This window comes from Microtus ochrogaster, chromosome 5, assembly GCF_000317375.1.
Source record: "Microtus ochrogaster isolate Prairie Vole_2 chromosome 5, MicOch1.0, whole genome shotgun sequence".
In the NCBI taxonomy this organism is placed as follows: domain Eukaryota; kingdom Metazoa; phylum Chordata; class Mammalia; order Rodentia; family Cricetidae; genus Microtus; species Microtus ochrogaster.
Window position 1 is genome coordinate 65777874 of NC_022012.1, and position 14733 is coordinate 65792606.

The 14733-nt window shown below is 42.1% G+C and overlaps 1 protein-coding gene across 3 annotated transcripts in view; it reads left to right on the forward strand.

Moving 5' to 3' along the window:
* Unc13c (unc-13 homolog C) overlaps window positions 1-14733 on the forward strand; it is a 462492-nt gene that overhangs the window by 228217 nt on the left and 219542 nt on the right. For all 3 annotated transcript variants that reach the window (XM_013346384.2, XM_026778986.1, XM_005347631.3), the window contains exons 11-13: window positions 4274-4443; window positions 8440-8555; window positions 10622-10785. In XM_013346384.2, the coding sequence (XP_013201838.1) occupies window positions 4274-4443; window positions 8440-8555; window positions 10622-10785 (450 nt within the window). The remainder of the gene's footprint in view (window positions 1-4273; window positions 4444-8439; window positions 8556-10621; window positions 10786-14733) is intronic.

Sequence of the window (14733 nt, forward strand, 5' to 3'; positions counted from 1 at the left end):
TGAACAGTGATTGCTATCTCCTGTTATTTTAGTTTTCATTGGTGGTGATATTAATTTGTGCGTTTTTCCCTTCTTTAGTATTTGCTGCTGTGGTGTCATCAATTTTCTGTGTTTTGTGGATGTAGCCAACTTCCTTGGGTTGGTGTTTTCCTTCTGGTACTTTACATAGGGCTGGGTTTGTGGTTAGGTATTCGTTAAATCTGGTTTTGTCATAGAATAACTTGTTTTGTCCTTCTATGGTAATTGAAAGTTTTGCTGGGTATAGTAGTCTAAGCTGGCATCCGTTGTCTCTTAATGTCTGCATAACACTTGACCACGACCTTCTGGCTATAATTGTGTCTATTAAGATACAATAAAACTGATAGGTCTGCCTTTATATATTACTTGGCCTTTTTCCTTTGCAGCTCTTAATATTCTTTCTTTATCATGTATGTTTAGTATTTTGATTATTATGTGGCTAGGGAACTTTTTTTGATCCAGTCTATTTGGTGTTCTGTGAGCTTCTTGTATCTTCATAGGCATATCTTTCTTTAGGTTGGAAAAGTTTTCTTCTATGATTTTGTTAAATATATTATCTGTGTGTTTGAGTTGAATTTCTTCTCCTTCTTCTATACCTAGTATTCTTAGGTTTGGTCTTTTCATGGTGTCCCATAGTTTCTGGATGTTTTGTGTTCATCTTTTGTTAGATTTAATATTTTTTTTGATGGGTGAGTTTATTTCCTCTATTGTATCTTCAGCACTTGAGATTCTCTCTTCCATCTCTTGTATTCTGCTGTTTATGCTTGCATTTGTGGTTCCTCATCATTTTCTCATGATTTCTGTTTCTATAATTCCCTTGGCTTATGTTTTCTTTATTGTCTCTATTTCAGTTTTCAAGTTTTGAATAGTTTCTTTCATATGTTTGATTGCTTTTTCTTGATTTTCTTTAAGGTATTTGTTGATGTCTTCCAATTTCTTGTTTGTCTTTTCCTCCATTTCTTTGAGGGAATTTCTCATTTCCTCTTTAAGGGCCTCCAACATTTTCCTGAAATTATTTTTTAGATTATTTCCTTCTGCTTCATCTATATTTTGTTATTCAAGTCTTGCTGTTGTAGGGTCACTAGATTTTACTGGTGTTATGTTGTTCTTTGTGGTATTGCGTGTGTTCTTACCTTATCTACCCATCTTTTCCTCTAATTGGTGTAGTTGGGGCTGTCTGTGACTCTGGTGATCAATCTTCCAGGTGCCAGTGGTTCAAAGGCTCAGATGGCTGTTCCTCATGGTACATTCAGTGCCATGGTTCCAATTACCACATTTGTCATTCCCTGCTTTTGGAAATCACTCAGCTCTCCTGGGGTTTGCTCTGCTCCCATGGAGTTTGCTGTTCTCAGGCCTGCTCTGGCCTAGGTTGCTGGCTCAAACCTGTTTCTGTAAATGTCCCTGGTCTGGATCCACTCCTGCAGAGGTCTCTGGCTTGGGGTTCACCCTGCAAAGGTCTCTGGCTCTGATCTACAGCCTCGGAGGCTCCAGAGTCGGGTATGCCTGGACTCACAGAGGACCTGGCTCAGGTCTACTCACTAAGAGGTCCAAGACTCATGCCCAGACCCACAGAGGTCCTGGCTCAGGCTTAGTTCTTCAGAGGTTCCTGACTCACACCTGGACCTGCAGGGGTCCTGGCTCAGGTCTACCACCTCAGTGCTCCCCTGAACCTGCTTCTGTGGAGTTTGTTGTCTTAGGTCTGCTCTGACCTAAGTCGCTGGCTCAGTCCTGTTTCCATAAATATCTCTAGTCTGGAACCACTCCCACTTGTGCAGAGTTCACTGTCTCAGGCTTGCTCCAGCCTAGATTGATGGCTCTGTCCTGTTTCTGTGGAGTTTGCTGTAGACCTGCTACAGCCCAGATTCTTGCTCAGTCTTGCTCCTGTGGAGTTCATCCATCTCAGGCTTGCTTGGGCCCAGGTCGCTGGCTCAGTCCTTTCTCATTATTTCTATAAATACCTGCTAACATGGGTATTATCATGGGTATTAGTTTGTAGCTAAAAATGTCACACAACTTGAGTCAGATAGGAAGTAGTCAGTTGTCAACCCTGTTAAAACCAATAAACTATTTTCATATGCAATTATCCATTGTGCACCTAAATTAACACATAATTTAATCTATATACTGACATATGTGTAAAAATAAGTAAAATGTTACAGTTGTAAAATAAAGAACAAAAAGCAGGGTTATTGTATATTTTAGAAAGTGGGTGTCTCTGACATCACCACTCCACAACCCACCCTCCTGAAGCATGTCTTCTCAACCTGCTATCTAAGAAATCACATAATATAGTATGCAAAAGACAACATTTTATGCAAAAGAGTTATGAACTGAGCTGAGCTGTGAATCATTTAACATATGTACACTGTTCTGCTCATGATGGGCATCTTAAACTCTGGTCTAGAAGACCAAGTGATGATCATGCCTCAAAGTTTCTAACAATCCCACTGTCCCAGTTATTACTGTAGTATTCTGATCTGAAACCTCCCACATGGACTCAAAATTGTGGGCTACAGTTTGCACACAGGCATGTCACTCCCCAATTGTTACTCTTATTTGCACTGTCTGGTTTTGTTTCAAAGACTGATGGGAAGCACATGACGCTTTCAGGAATGGTTAAGGAAATGTTGCTCTTTGAACTCATTCTGCAATCTAGTAGAGACATAGATGCCTTCCTAAATTAGGTATATGTTTAATTCATTAAACAAAATATTGAAAGAAAATAGTAGATCAATTATATTGAATATATATTCATATATTATATATTGAATAAATAATTTTTGCATAGTATAAAGTAAAGTAATATTTTATTTCCTTATACTCTGTTTTTTGTAAAATTGTCTGTCACTTTATTAGGGACCAACTACTGCTGTGATTTGTTGCTAGATGTAAAATTGGGAGGGAGTAAACTGAAATAGTTTCATTTAGTTTTCAAATGCAAGTTCAGGAATGCCCAGAACTTGCCCATAAATCCCAGGTTAAAGATTCCTACACTGGAGTGGATGGACGCTGAGAGTCAGGGAGCACAGGTTCCCACTACCTCATTTATCAGCCTTAGGAAAAATGGCACACAGCAGGTACCTAGCTCATTCTCAAAAACTGGCTGGTTAGAGAGAGAAAAACATGGGAGAGACCACCAAATACATTCAGGGAGACACCCAGAAGCACAGCTTTGGGTAATATTGGGTAGCTGTTGTCAACAAGAGGAGATGGAAGAAATGTGGAAATCAGTGACAGACTAGAACCTACGAGCTGTTCTCAAGTCGCAGGGATTTTCTGCTGACCAAATTTGATTTCACAGTTCCTTCTGTGTGCTGGTAGGGTGTATATTGTGTATACTGTGTACATATTGGGTGCTATGGTTTGGCTATGAGGAATGTCACAGCTTGTGCTGGGTGAGGACATGGTTCCCAGCCAGTGGCTCTATCAGTTGGATCATGGGAACACAAGTGGCATCAAACTATTAGTGCACACATAGCTAAGGGGCTGTTCTTAGTAGAACACAGGGCCTTGTTGGAAGACTGTCCAGCGGAGTCATGCCTTTAGAAGCTAGATCACTCCTCTCCCCTCCTCCCTATTCCCTTCCATCTCCCTTGTCCCCCTCCCTCCTCTTCCCCACCCTCTCTCCCATGCTCTTCCTATGTTCTCCCTGCCTCTGCTTCCTAGCTACTACTCCTGAGCACTTCTATTCCACATCCTGCACAGAATGATGCTCAGCTTCACCTCAGGCCTGAAGCAATGGGGTCCACCATGGGCTGTAATCCAGGAAGCCAGCAATCAAAGTTTATCCTTCCTTCTTGTAATTTAGTGTAGGCACTCTGACACAGAGACCAGAACCATACACACCGAGATGATCAGTGTGTAAAATATCTGCCTGTAACTGTGATGTCGTTTCCTACTCTGACCCCTTTTTCAATGTCCTTGCCATGAAATTAGCTTATTTTCCATATGAGGGATTTCTAGAGCATGGGTATGTTGTCCAAGAAAATGTTGCAAATCGCATGTTTGACTCTGCTGTCTCAGGTACAGGCAATAGACTGGAACGGGATATAATTTTGCCTATTTGTTGTTGAGCGAACCACACATTTCTCCCATCTGCCTGCAACACCCATAGCTAGAAGGGATCCTGGGGAATCCATTTATAACTCAGTAGATATCTCTTTATTAACTGGTCAAGTTTACAGTCAGCCTCCAACACCATGTGCCCTTCAGAGGAGCAGCCAGCAGTCACTGACCTGTGCACATTTGTTCACAGTGAATGCCATAACTCTACAGATCGAATCAAGGTCCGAGTATGGGATGAAGACGATGACATTAAATCCAGAGTGAAGCAGCATTTCAAGAAGGAGTCTGATGACTTTCTGGGGCAGACGATCGTGGAAGTCAGGACTCTGAGCGGCGAGATGGATGTCTGGTACAACTTAGGTGATTATTTTTGTACCTACTTGAAAATGAGTTCAGATTCAAGAGTCTCTGTGACACGGATCCTATTCACTTAGAGTTAAAAGGCAGATGTCTTTGTAGATCATTTTGCCGACCTCTTAGCTGAGTCAGTTTTATTAGCAATGAAGGGCAATTGTAGATGAAATTTTTGTACAATCGAAATACATTGTTAAATCTAAGATGAAAACAAAAAACTTAAAGAATCCACTGAATGTCTTCTTGGAGAAAAGTTTACACCACTTTTGACTTTAGATTCATAATATACAGCTTCAAAGACATTTGTCTAATGTTTGAGAAATCTATGGCTGCTCTGATTTATTCTGCTCACTTATGAAAATATAGTTGGGAGGCTAGAGAGATAGATCATCAATTAACAGCATTTTCTGTTCTTCCAGAGGACGCAGGTTTAGTCAAGAGGCTCACAACTACCTGTAACTCTAGCTTGGGGGTGTACAAATGCCTTCTTCTGACCTTTATGGACTACCACAAATGCATGGCATGTGTTCACACAGACATACACATCACATAAATTAAAAATTATTTATTAACTAATTGAAAAGAAAGATAGTTTTTTATGTAGTTGGGATTTCTTTCAAATGGTAATATTTAAATAGTCTTTCATTAGCAAAGACAAGAAGAATTGATGTGGCTTTAACATGGGTTTCAACTATGAAGACATCAATAATAAGTTTAGCTGGCATGACGTTTAAGTAAACTTTTATTGTAGAAACAGAAGTATGACAAATTTGACTTCAGCTTTTACTTGAGTAAAAAATAACCTGGGGTCTTTACTGGTGTCCTAATAATAGTATAAATTTATAGTTATCTCAGTTTTTATAAAATATGGGACCCAAAGATTTTTTAATGACAGCCTAGGAAATGATAAATTAAAATTTTGAGAACCAGCTGGCCATGAACAGAAGCTGACATAGCCCATGGACCACAAAGAATTACCACTTATATTCACAATGTACTTTACCAACTTACAGAATGTTGGTTCTAAAACAAACAAATAAAAACACTACAAACTTTTAGTAATATAATAGTTGTCAAAAAAAGAAAGTCTCATTGAGTTAATAAAATTCTAAATTATATAACAACTTAAGAAACAGGAAATTTAACTTGATCTAAACACAAATGATTCAGCTTTGCTGGGAACTCATTACCAAAAATAGTTGAAGAATCTTAATTAAAGAACATTGGTATTTCTCATTATTGGAATCTGAGCTTGAGACTAAGCTAAACTCCCACATCTTGTTTAAATTATTAAGTAACTTTACATATGAAACCAAGATGTTAAAAGAAGAAACCTTCAGTTCCTGTGCAGTACTCAAAAAAAAAACTCAAAAACCATATTTTAATAGGAGCCTTGCTTTTGCAGATTTTTTTTCTATAATAAATTACCATCCTCTGGAACTAAAGAATAGTCAGGACAGAAATTCTTTTATTTTATTGTTTGGGTACTATATGCCTGGTTAAAACCAGTTTGCTATGGAACTTAGCTATGCCATTTGGTTAAATGGCTGCCCATCTTCAATGCGAAAGTGCCCTTTAAACTGTGAAAGAAACAAGGAGCGGGGATACTGTGTAGAAAGACTTATCTTCAGCACCTTTAGCTGCCCAGGGGGTACTTTTGTCCCCTTCCTCCCATGTCCTTTCCTTCTAGGAGGGAAGGGGAAGGGAGAAAGGCAGGAAGGGAAGGAGGAAAAGAGAGAGAGATGAAATTCGTTTGCATTTCTTAGCAAAATCCCTCATTATGTCCAACCCTTACAAATAATTTACTTTATCCTCGTGGAAACTCTGTCCTTTCTCATCACTTGGAGTTAACCCTACCACCCAAAGCAATGTTTGCCCCAAAGTCCTGTGTGCTCACAGAGTCTCCTCTATTGAGAGATAGCACTAATTCTAAGCTTCCTGGGAGCTCTGGAAAGGGGTGGTTGGTAAGGACATCGCAAGCTCTGTGTTTCACTTACACCTAACTCAAAACTCCATGTATGTTGAGAGTAAAGGGACTCCCAGCCAGGTTTGCTAGGCCAAGATTGTAATTCTATTTTCTCGGAAGACAGAGGCGGGAGGGTCACCAGATCAAGGACTGCCTGGACAATTTTGCAAGAACCTGTCTCAAATTAAGAAGCGAGGAATTGGCTGGAGATACAACTGAGTGGCAATACTCTTCCTGTATAAGTATGACACCCTGAGTTCAATTCCTTCCTCAACATACACACATACACACACACACACACACACACACACACACACACACACACACACACACACGAACAAAACACAGGTTGAGTGTGGTATCCTAGCAAGTGGGCAAGCCCCTGATAATTCTGTACTGCTGAAGAAAGAATTTTCACAATTCATTCCTACAAGATAGCAAGGATGAAGAAGTCAAAAGGCATCCCACACAGAGACGACAAGCTTCATAATCTTATGTGGCTAAAAGGATGGATAGGTTTCAGAAAACAGCCAATTAAAGACGTTTTCAGCACTAGCCTCCTGTTGTTCTGTTTAGCTCCCATTTCTTATTGTAAATGGTGACCTCTCCACGCATATCCTTTGGGAAATGGGGACAATCTCACGTTCCCAGTCTATATTCATACTCTAGGAGTTCTGGGACTGTAAGTTTCTCGCAAAGCTCTGATAGGTGTGTGCTGCTCCTCCGGACTCGAATCCACTTATTGAATAAACCGATAGTATTTTGATCCCATTCGAGTACTTACTATCACATTTACAAATAAACACAGGCTGTAGATGGACAATATGAAAACGGCTTTCATCTTGTTGTTAGCCCACATTTGTCTCCTCTTTCGTGAACGATGAAAGAACAAGAGGCTGCTGAAGAGGAGTTTTTCAAGTGAGACAGTTTCCCCATGAAATTTGATGTTCCGATTATCTTGTGTGTAATTGCCACACGATGAATGGAATTTCACTGTGTAAGGGCAGGGAAGGGTCCTTTGATCGTCTGTCTGAACTCTCTGCAGGCTGTTTAACAGTTACAACCACACAACAGGCAGGCATTGTCTGTGTGGGTCATGGTTACTTAGCCACTTATGATATAGGAAACGAGCTGTTCCTAAGGTTCTCGTTAGTGTGTGTGACTGTGTGTGTGTGTGTGTGTGTGTGTGTGTGTGTGAAAGAGAGGAGTGCAGATGTTTGTGAATGCATATGTATGTCTGTGAGTGTATATATGTGTACGTGTATGTGTGGTTAATTTCGATTTCATTAATTATATTTGTTTTGAAAGATCTATTTTTATTTTATGTGTATGAGTATTTCATCTGCATATGTATACATAGCATGTACACACCTGGTATCCATGGAGGCAAGAAGAGGGCACTGAATCTCCTGAAACCAGAGTTAAAGATGATTGTAAGCTATCATGTGGACACTGGGATTCAGCCTCTCTGCACTGGGATTAAGCCACTGGGGTTGATACTGGGGTTAAGCCTGTTCTCCTCTGCAAGAACAGCAAGCGCTCTTAACCATTGAACCATCCCTCCGGCCCATAAATTTGTCTGAAAACAATTTTACACATGTGTGTAAAACATATAAACCACTTTCACCCACCAGTTATCACCCCTACCAACACGCATTCCCACACACAAATCTCTCTTTCATGTTTACGTCTATTTATTTTGTTTTGTGACCCAGTGAGATTAATAGAACCAGTCCATGTGCCCATGTGCATGGCTCTCTCCTTTGCAGCGTGGGGGGTGGCTCATCAGTGAATATCAAAATGGAGACAGTGCTTCCCCTCTCTCCCACAGTCTCTCAATAGCCGGTAGTTCAGAGATAAAAGGTAGGGTCCCATGAGCCCCTCTCCCTTGCTTGACTGATTGCTGATATGGCCAGTGTTGGGTAGGCCCAGGGTAGGGTATCTATGGTTGTGGTGAGTTAGTACATTAGGGAACTTGAATTAGAATTATGTTCCTGTTGGAATAACTGACCAAGGACATGTTTGCTTTTCCTCAGAGAAACGGACGGATAAGTCAGCTGTGTCTGGGGCCATCCGACTGAAAATCAACGTGGAAATAAAGGGAGAGGAGAAGGTGGCGCCATACCACATACAATACACTTGTTTACACGAGGTAACTAGGAAAATAAATTCTATTCAAAGTGGAATTTAGTGAGGTCATGCTTGTTATGAATCACAAAACAAACCCTGGCTTTTGAAAAGTCATGGAATCGGGTTTCTGGAGCTCTTCCTGGAGTTCAGACTGCCTGTGGTAGCTGGGGCTGTTCTCAGCTTGTGGTAATTCAGGTTGTACTGAGCCTGTCATAGCCCAAGCTGTGCTGGGCCTTTAGTAACAGGGGTGGCGCTGAGCCTGTGGTCGTGTGGGCTGTGCTGGGCCAGTGGTAGCCCAGGCTGTGCTAAGCCTGTGGTAACAGGGGCTGGGCCTGTGGTAGCCAGGGCTGTGCTGACTAAGCTTGTGGTAGAAGGCATTGAGGTGTAAAAACCTGGTAGAAAGCTGGCCCTTTAGCAGGTAGCATAGAGCCCACTTACCAATTCCTTTTCGGTCCTTGATGTGCATGCACTGACCAGTTGCCCTGGGCCACTGCAAGCTCTGGAGAGGTAACAAGTGTCACTGATGGCATTCTTGGGTGAAACGATACTGTTTCCAAATGTACAAAAGGGTGAGAGGGAGCTGAGGAATGTCCCTTGCCCTGTGCTGTGGGACAGAAGGAGAAAACACTTTCCTCTCTAGAGGAAAGGGCATCAAGACATCTACCCTGGTTCCATGCCTGTCACTGTGATCAGTCACATGCCTGACAAAAAGCAGTTTAGGAGAGAAAAGGTTTGTTTGGGCTCACAGTTGGTGTTGTAGTCCATCACTGCTAGGAACTCAAGGAGGCAGGACTCGAAGGAGTGGCTCCCATCCACAGCCAAGAGCAGAGAGAGAACAAATGCCCGCTGCTGCTCGGGGCTCACTCTCCTCTGTGTTCAGCCCAGAGCGCAGCCTGAGAAAGGGCACTGCTGCCATTCGGCGGGGGCCTTCCCTCCTCTAGTGAGTCAGTTGAGGCAATCCCCCACAGACATGCCCACATGCCAACATGACCTACCTGGCCTCTCACTGAGACTCTCTTCCCAGGCGATTCTACTTGTATCAGAGTGACACTAAGCTAGCCACCAAATTTCCATGGCTTTTTCACACATTAGTTTTCCTAAATATGTTTATGAAAACCCCTATCTCTAAACAATTGACACGGAAAAGATCTGCATACCATTTTTCCCAAACAAAGAGTAAAAAATGGTGTTTCAGTTGTCCACACAGTAAACAGCTGTAGGGTCTATGATGAATTTTATGGCTGATACACTGGCAGCATTCCATCAGTAAGCAGCTTTCTGTTCTCTGACTAATAAAAAGCAACAATCACCACAGATTTGGCCAGGATCTCTGGCCTCGAAAACCCAACAGAGAAGATGTGTGTGTTAGGCTGTGCTTTCTCTAGTCTTTTCTTCTAGTTCAGGAAGGTGAGGACTGGAGAGATCACTCACTGTACAGACATGGGATTCACACAGTGTAAAGAGAAAGGCAGCTCTCACAAGCTGGCCTCCACACGCATCCTAGGCCACTGCCCTACCACCAAAGGCAAATTGAAAAGGAGATGGAAAGCTCTGTAACCAATAGATAGGTTCTAGGCTGCAGTGCCTGTACTTGTTAGACGTGAAAAGGGATTCAGTGGGGTGCTTTCTTTAATTATCAAGTTTCCAAGCATTTATTTTCCATCTCAACTCTTTTCCTGGCTCTTACCATTTTGTTTCTGAAGCCTCCTGGCATATTTGTGACAATCTGTATGACTATGGCCAACATCCCATTACCCAACCAGGACACTGTAATTTACTCAGAGCCCACAAATGAAAAACTATATTATCTTATGTAGAAGCATTTACACTGAAACATGCTTGCTTCTTTCTGGAAATGGCTGGGTGTGCACAAGCAAATGAATTATTGATTCTGCAGACTCCCAGGCAGAAGCAATGACAGATTTCCTATAATAAATTCAGTTTAATATACTCTAAGATATTCCCAGTGCGTTCAGAGGCTGGTGACACAGACGTGATAACACAGTGATATTCTATAGAAAAGCGTACTTAAATATTCCTGGCCTATCCCGAGGAGTCCCTAAACAACTGTAAACTGCTTACTTTCAGAACCTGTTCCATTACTTGACTGAAGTGAAGTCTAATGGCCGTGTGAAAATACCAGAGGTCAAAGGCGATGAAGCCTGGAAGGTATTCTTTGATGACGCTTCTCAAGAAATCGTGGATGAGTTCGCCATGCGTTATGGTGTTGAATCCATTTATCAAGCTATGACGTAAGTGCTGAGGATGTTGGAGTGGGCACAAATCTTGGTTGAAATTTAGTGGAAACAAAGTGGGGAGACTTCATCTTGATTCTTTAGGTTATTACTTTTACTATTAATATTTGCTTAGTGTGTGTGTGTGTGTGTGTGTGTGTGTGTGTGTGTGTGTGTGTGTGTGTGTGCTTGTCATGACATGCCTATAGAGGCAAAGGACAAATGGCAGGTGTTTCGTCTCTCCTTGCACTAAGTGAGGTAAGTGGGACCAAACTCAGGCCATCAAGCTTGTTGGGAAGCCATCTTACCTGATGGCCATTCTGCCAGCTCTCATCTCAGTTCTTTAGCCCAAATGCAATTGGTCAAAATAGAGAATTTCCTTGCATTGTGCCTATGCTGCGAAGGGCAGCATTAAGACAGTGATTATCAGAGTATCCACCATCATCATCCTCCCGCCTTTGTTCCCTTTTGAGCTGGGAATCCTTCACTTGCATCTTTCGCTGGGGGGATTTAGAAACATCCACCTGAGTCCCACCGATGGAATGCGATATTCTGAGAGCAGGGTCAACATTCTGTAACGTGAACATCTTTTTGTATCTGAGGAAAGCAAAGTCTTGGCATGTCTAAGTATACAGAGCTGTTAGCATCTGAAGCATCAGAAGTCATTGTAGCATCTTAGGTCAGGCGCTAGGCTGAGTCATTCCTTCAGTGTGTGTATTATTACTGTTAGAAACAAAGCAAAGACGGCTATGGTACTGATAGAGCCCACTGCTGCAGTGACTGGGGTAATGATGAGTGGGCTTACACACACAGGGGCATCAGCTAGGACTTAAAATTGGGTCACTTATTTTCCATGGTGGATGTTTTCATACCTGGTCTATGGTTGTAAGTTGTATTTAGTTTATCATCTGTGCACAACGTATAATAGTAAGGGGTTTATAGGCATATGTTAATATAAATGCATATATTAACAGCAAGGGACTATTCTTCTGGGCAATGAACAGATGACGCACCAGGCAATCTATTAATTCTATTCATAGAAATGGTAGGCTTTGTCCTACTTTCTGTTGCTGCGATTGAAAACACCGGGATAAAACGCAACTTATGGGAGAAAGGATTTCGTTCAACTCACGAACTCAGATTATAGACCTACAAGGAAATCAAGGTCTCTACAGTTTGAGATGACTGGCCACACCCACAGTTAAAAGCAGAGAGAAAATGCATGCCTGCATACTCGCTTGTGCTCAGAGCAATCTCTCTAGTCTTACACAACTCACGAGCGCCTGCACAGGGCATGGTGCCATCCCAGTGGGTTGTCTTCTTGCATTAGTTATACCAATTAAGACGTTTTTCTACAGACCAACCCAAAGTCTACAAACCTTCACCGAGACTCTCTTTTTCAGGTGATTGTAGGTTGCCCTAAGGAAACAAAACTAGCCATTATGTAATTTGGAGCAAAACCAATGCTCTTCTCTAAACTAGAGCATTCATAGCGTTTAATTGCCAGCCATGGTTCCAGAACTCAGTTGTCTAAGAATGAAGGCATGTTTGAAGGACTGAAACAGAGTGGCTGGGGAGATGGCCTAGTGGCTAAACTGTTTGCTATACAAGCACAGGCACCTGATTTCAGATCCCAGCCCCCACATTACAGAACTGGGCATAGACGCCTGATTTCAGATCCCAGCCCCCACATTACAGAGCAGGGCATACATAGATACCTGATTTCAGATCCCAGCCCCCACATTACAGAGCTGGGCATAGACACCTGATTTCAAATCCCCAGGCCCCATATTACAGAGCTGGGCAGAGCTGCATGCCCCTGTAACCCTAGTACAGGGAAGGTGGAAACAAGAGGATCCTGGGGCTCAGTGGTCAGCCAGTAGAGTCAGCTTGAGAGTTTTGGCAACTAGATGTTGAACTCTGGCCTCCATATACGTGGGCACTAACACCTACATACATTTACATGAACACACACTTTGGTAGATGGTGCTTCCATTTATATAATGTTCTGGTTCTGAATAATAATGAATGCACTATTAGACATACCAGAGATCTTAGAGGTCACAAAATAGAAGCTTCCTGCACAATCTAGAAACTCAGTTTTTATCTCTCTGACTAATGACCACCCACTTCTCCTGCCCACATCTTGCAGCAGGGACTCACTGTCAGGGCAATCTATTTTACGCCCCGGTAGATGTAAGGGAATCGGTGACTTTGACATCTGTTTTATCCCATGCCAAGTGCTATGTAACTTATCAGAACACATAATATAAAATTGAACACAACTAAAAAGCAACTACGACTAGCAAGGTAAACAAACTGAAATGGGAACACTCCCCAGCAAAGGAAATAATCCAGAGGAGTTAGAGCAAACAATCTCTGGGTGCTGACATCAGGGTCTTTCTTTCCTGTTTTCTATATCCTGAGAAAAAAATGGCTACACTACTGGTAACTACCAGGTAGCTGAGGAGAGACAGCACTCCTTCTTCTTAGGTATGCTGTCTCACCTCTCAAGCTCACAATAAGAAGTTAACAAACTCTGGATTCTTGTCTGATAAGTGACCTGCAAGTAAGGGGGTGTTTTCCGATTTGCACTCCACTTTAACAAGCCCCTGTTTACACCGGGTACCGGTCTGAAGCTAGGACTGGCGACTGTTTCCTTCTGTAATGCCCAGACAGTAATTACTGTGTGGGTTCTGCTGTCTTCCTGCGGTGCTCCATCCTGCAGTCCTAGTGTGAAATAGTTCAAGACTCAGCAAACACACAGGGGTGGCTACGTTCCACTGAACCGTCTCCTCTTCTCCTGCCCACATCTTGCAGCAGGGACTCTCTGTCAGGGAAATCTATTTTACACTCCCACAGCTGTAAGGAAGTTAGTGACCTCGGCATCTGTTTCATTCCAGTCCAAGGGAGTTACTGATTTGGGGGGTTATTGTTGTTCAGTTTTAATTTCTGTGTGCACGTGTGTACCTCAGTGAGTTTTTAGGCACCACGTGGGTGCAGGAACCCACAGAAGCCAGAAGAGGTTTCAGATCCCTTGAAACTAGAATTATAGATAGTTGTGAGCTACCATGTGGGCTGCTGGGAAATGAACCCAGGTTTTCTGCAAGAGCGGTGAGTTCTTCACTGCGGAGCGTTTTTCCCAGCTGCTGCTGAAAGTTTTTCTGTTCGGAATTGACTTGAGAGCTACAGACTATGACAACTGTACTGAGATCAGAGGGCAACTTAATGGAGTCGGTTTTCTCCCTCCACCATGGGGGTCTTGGGGGTCAAACTTGGGGCACTGAGTTTGCTGGCAGGTACCTTTACCCAGTGAGCCATTTTTCAGCTCATTAAAATCTATATCTATCCCTACTGTCCCACTTTTTCTTATTAACATTGCCCAGGATAAATTAAGCTTTGAAAATGGAAAATATTCCATTATCATGCAAGAAGAAAAATCTATTGATTGATGATCTTATTATCCCTAAATTACAGTCTCTTTGCTTACTCTTATTAGTTATCTGTGATTGGTGCTAGAAATTAATTTCCGTTATAGATGGATACAAGTCTCTAATTGTGTGTCAATATGTCAGAAAAGTTAAAAACCTATACTTATATTTAAGAAATATAACACAGTGAGCAGTTTGGAGGTGATTTGAATTCTAAATAAAATAGATTGAAGTCTTGGTCGTCCTCACTTTTGCTTCACTGCGTTGGAAGTTCTGGATTCAGACTGGAAACTGAATACATACTTGCAAATAGAAGGAGCCAGAGCAGAGGTTTCTATCAACTTTATTTTATTTATTTATTTATTTATTTATTGGTTTTTTGAGACAGGGTTTCTCTGTGGTTTTGGAGCCTGTCCTGGAACTAGCTCTTGTAGACCAGGCTGGTCTCGAACTCACAGAGATCCGCCTGCCTCTGCCTCCCAAGTGCTGGGATTAAAGGCTTGCGCCACCATTGCCCGGCTTATCAACTTTATTT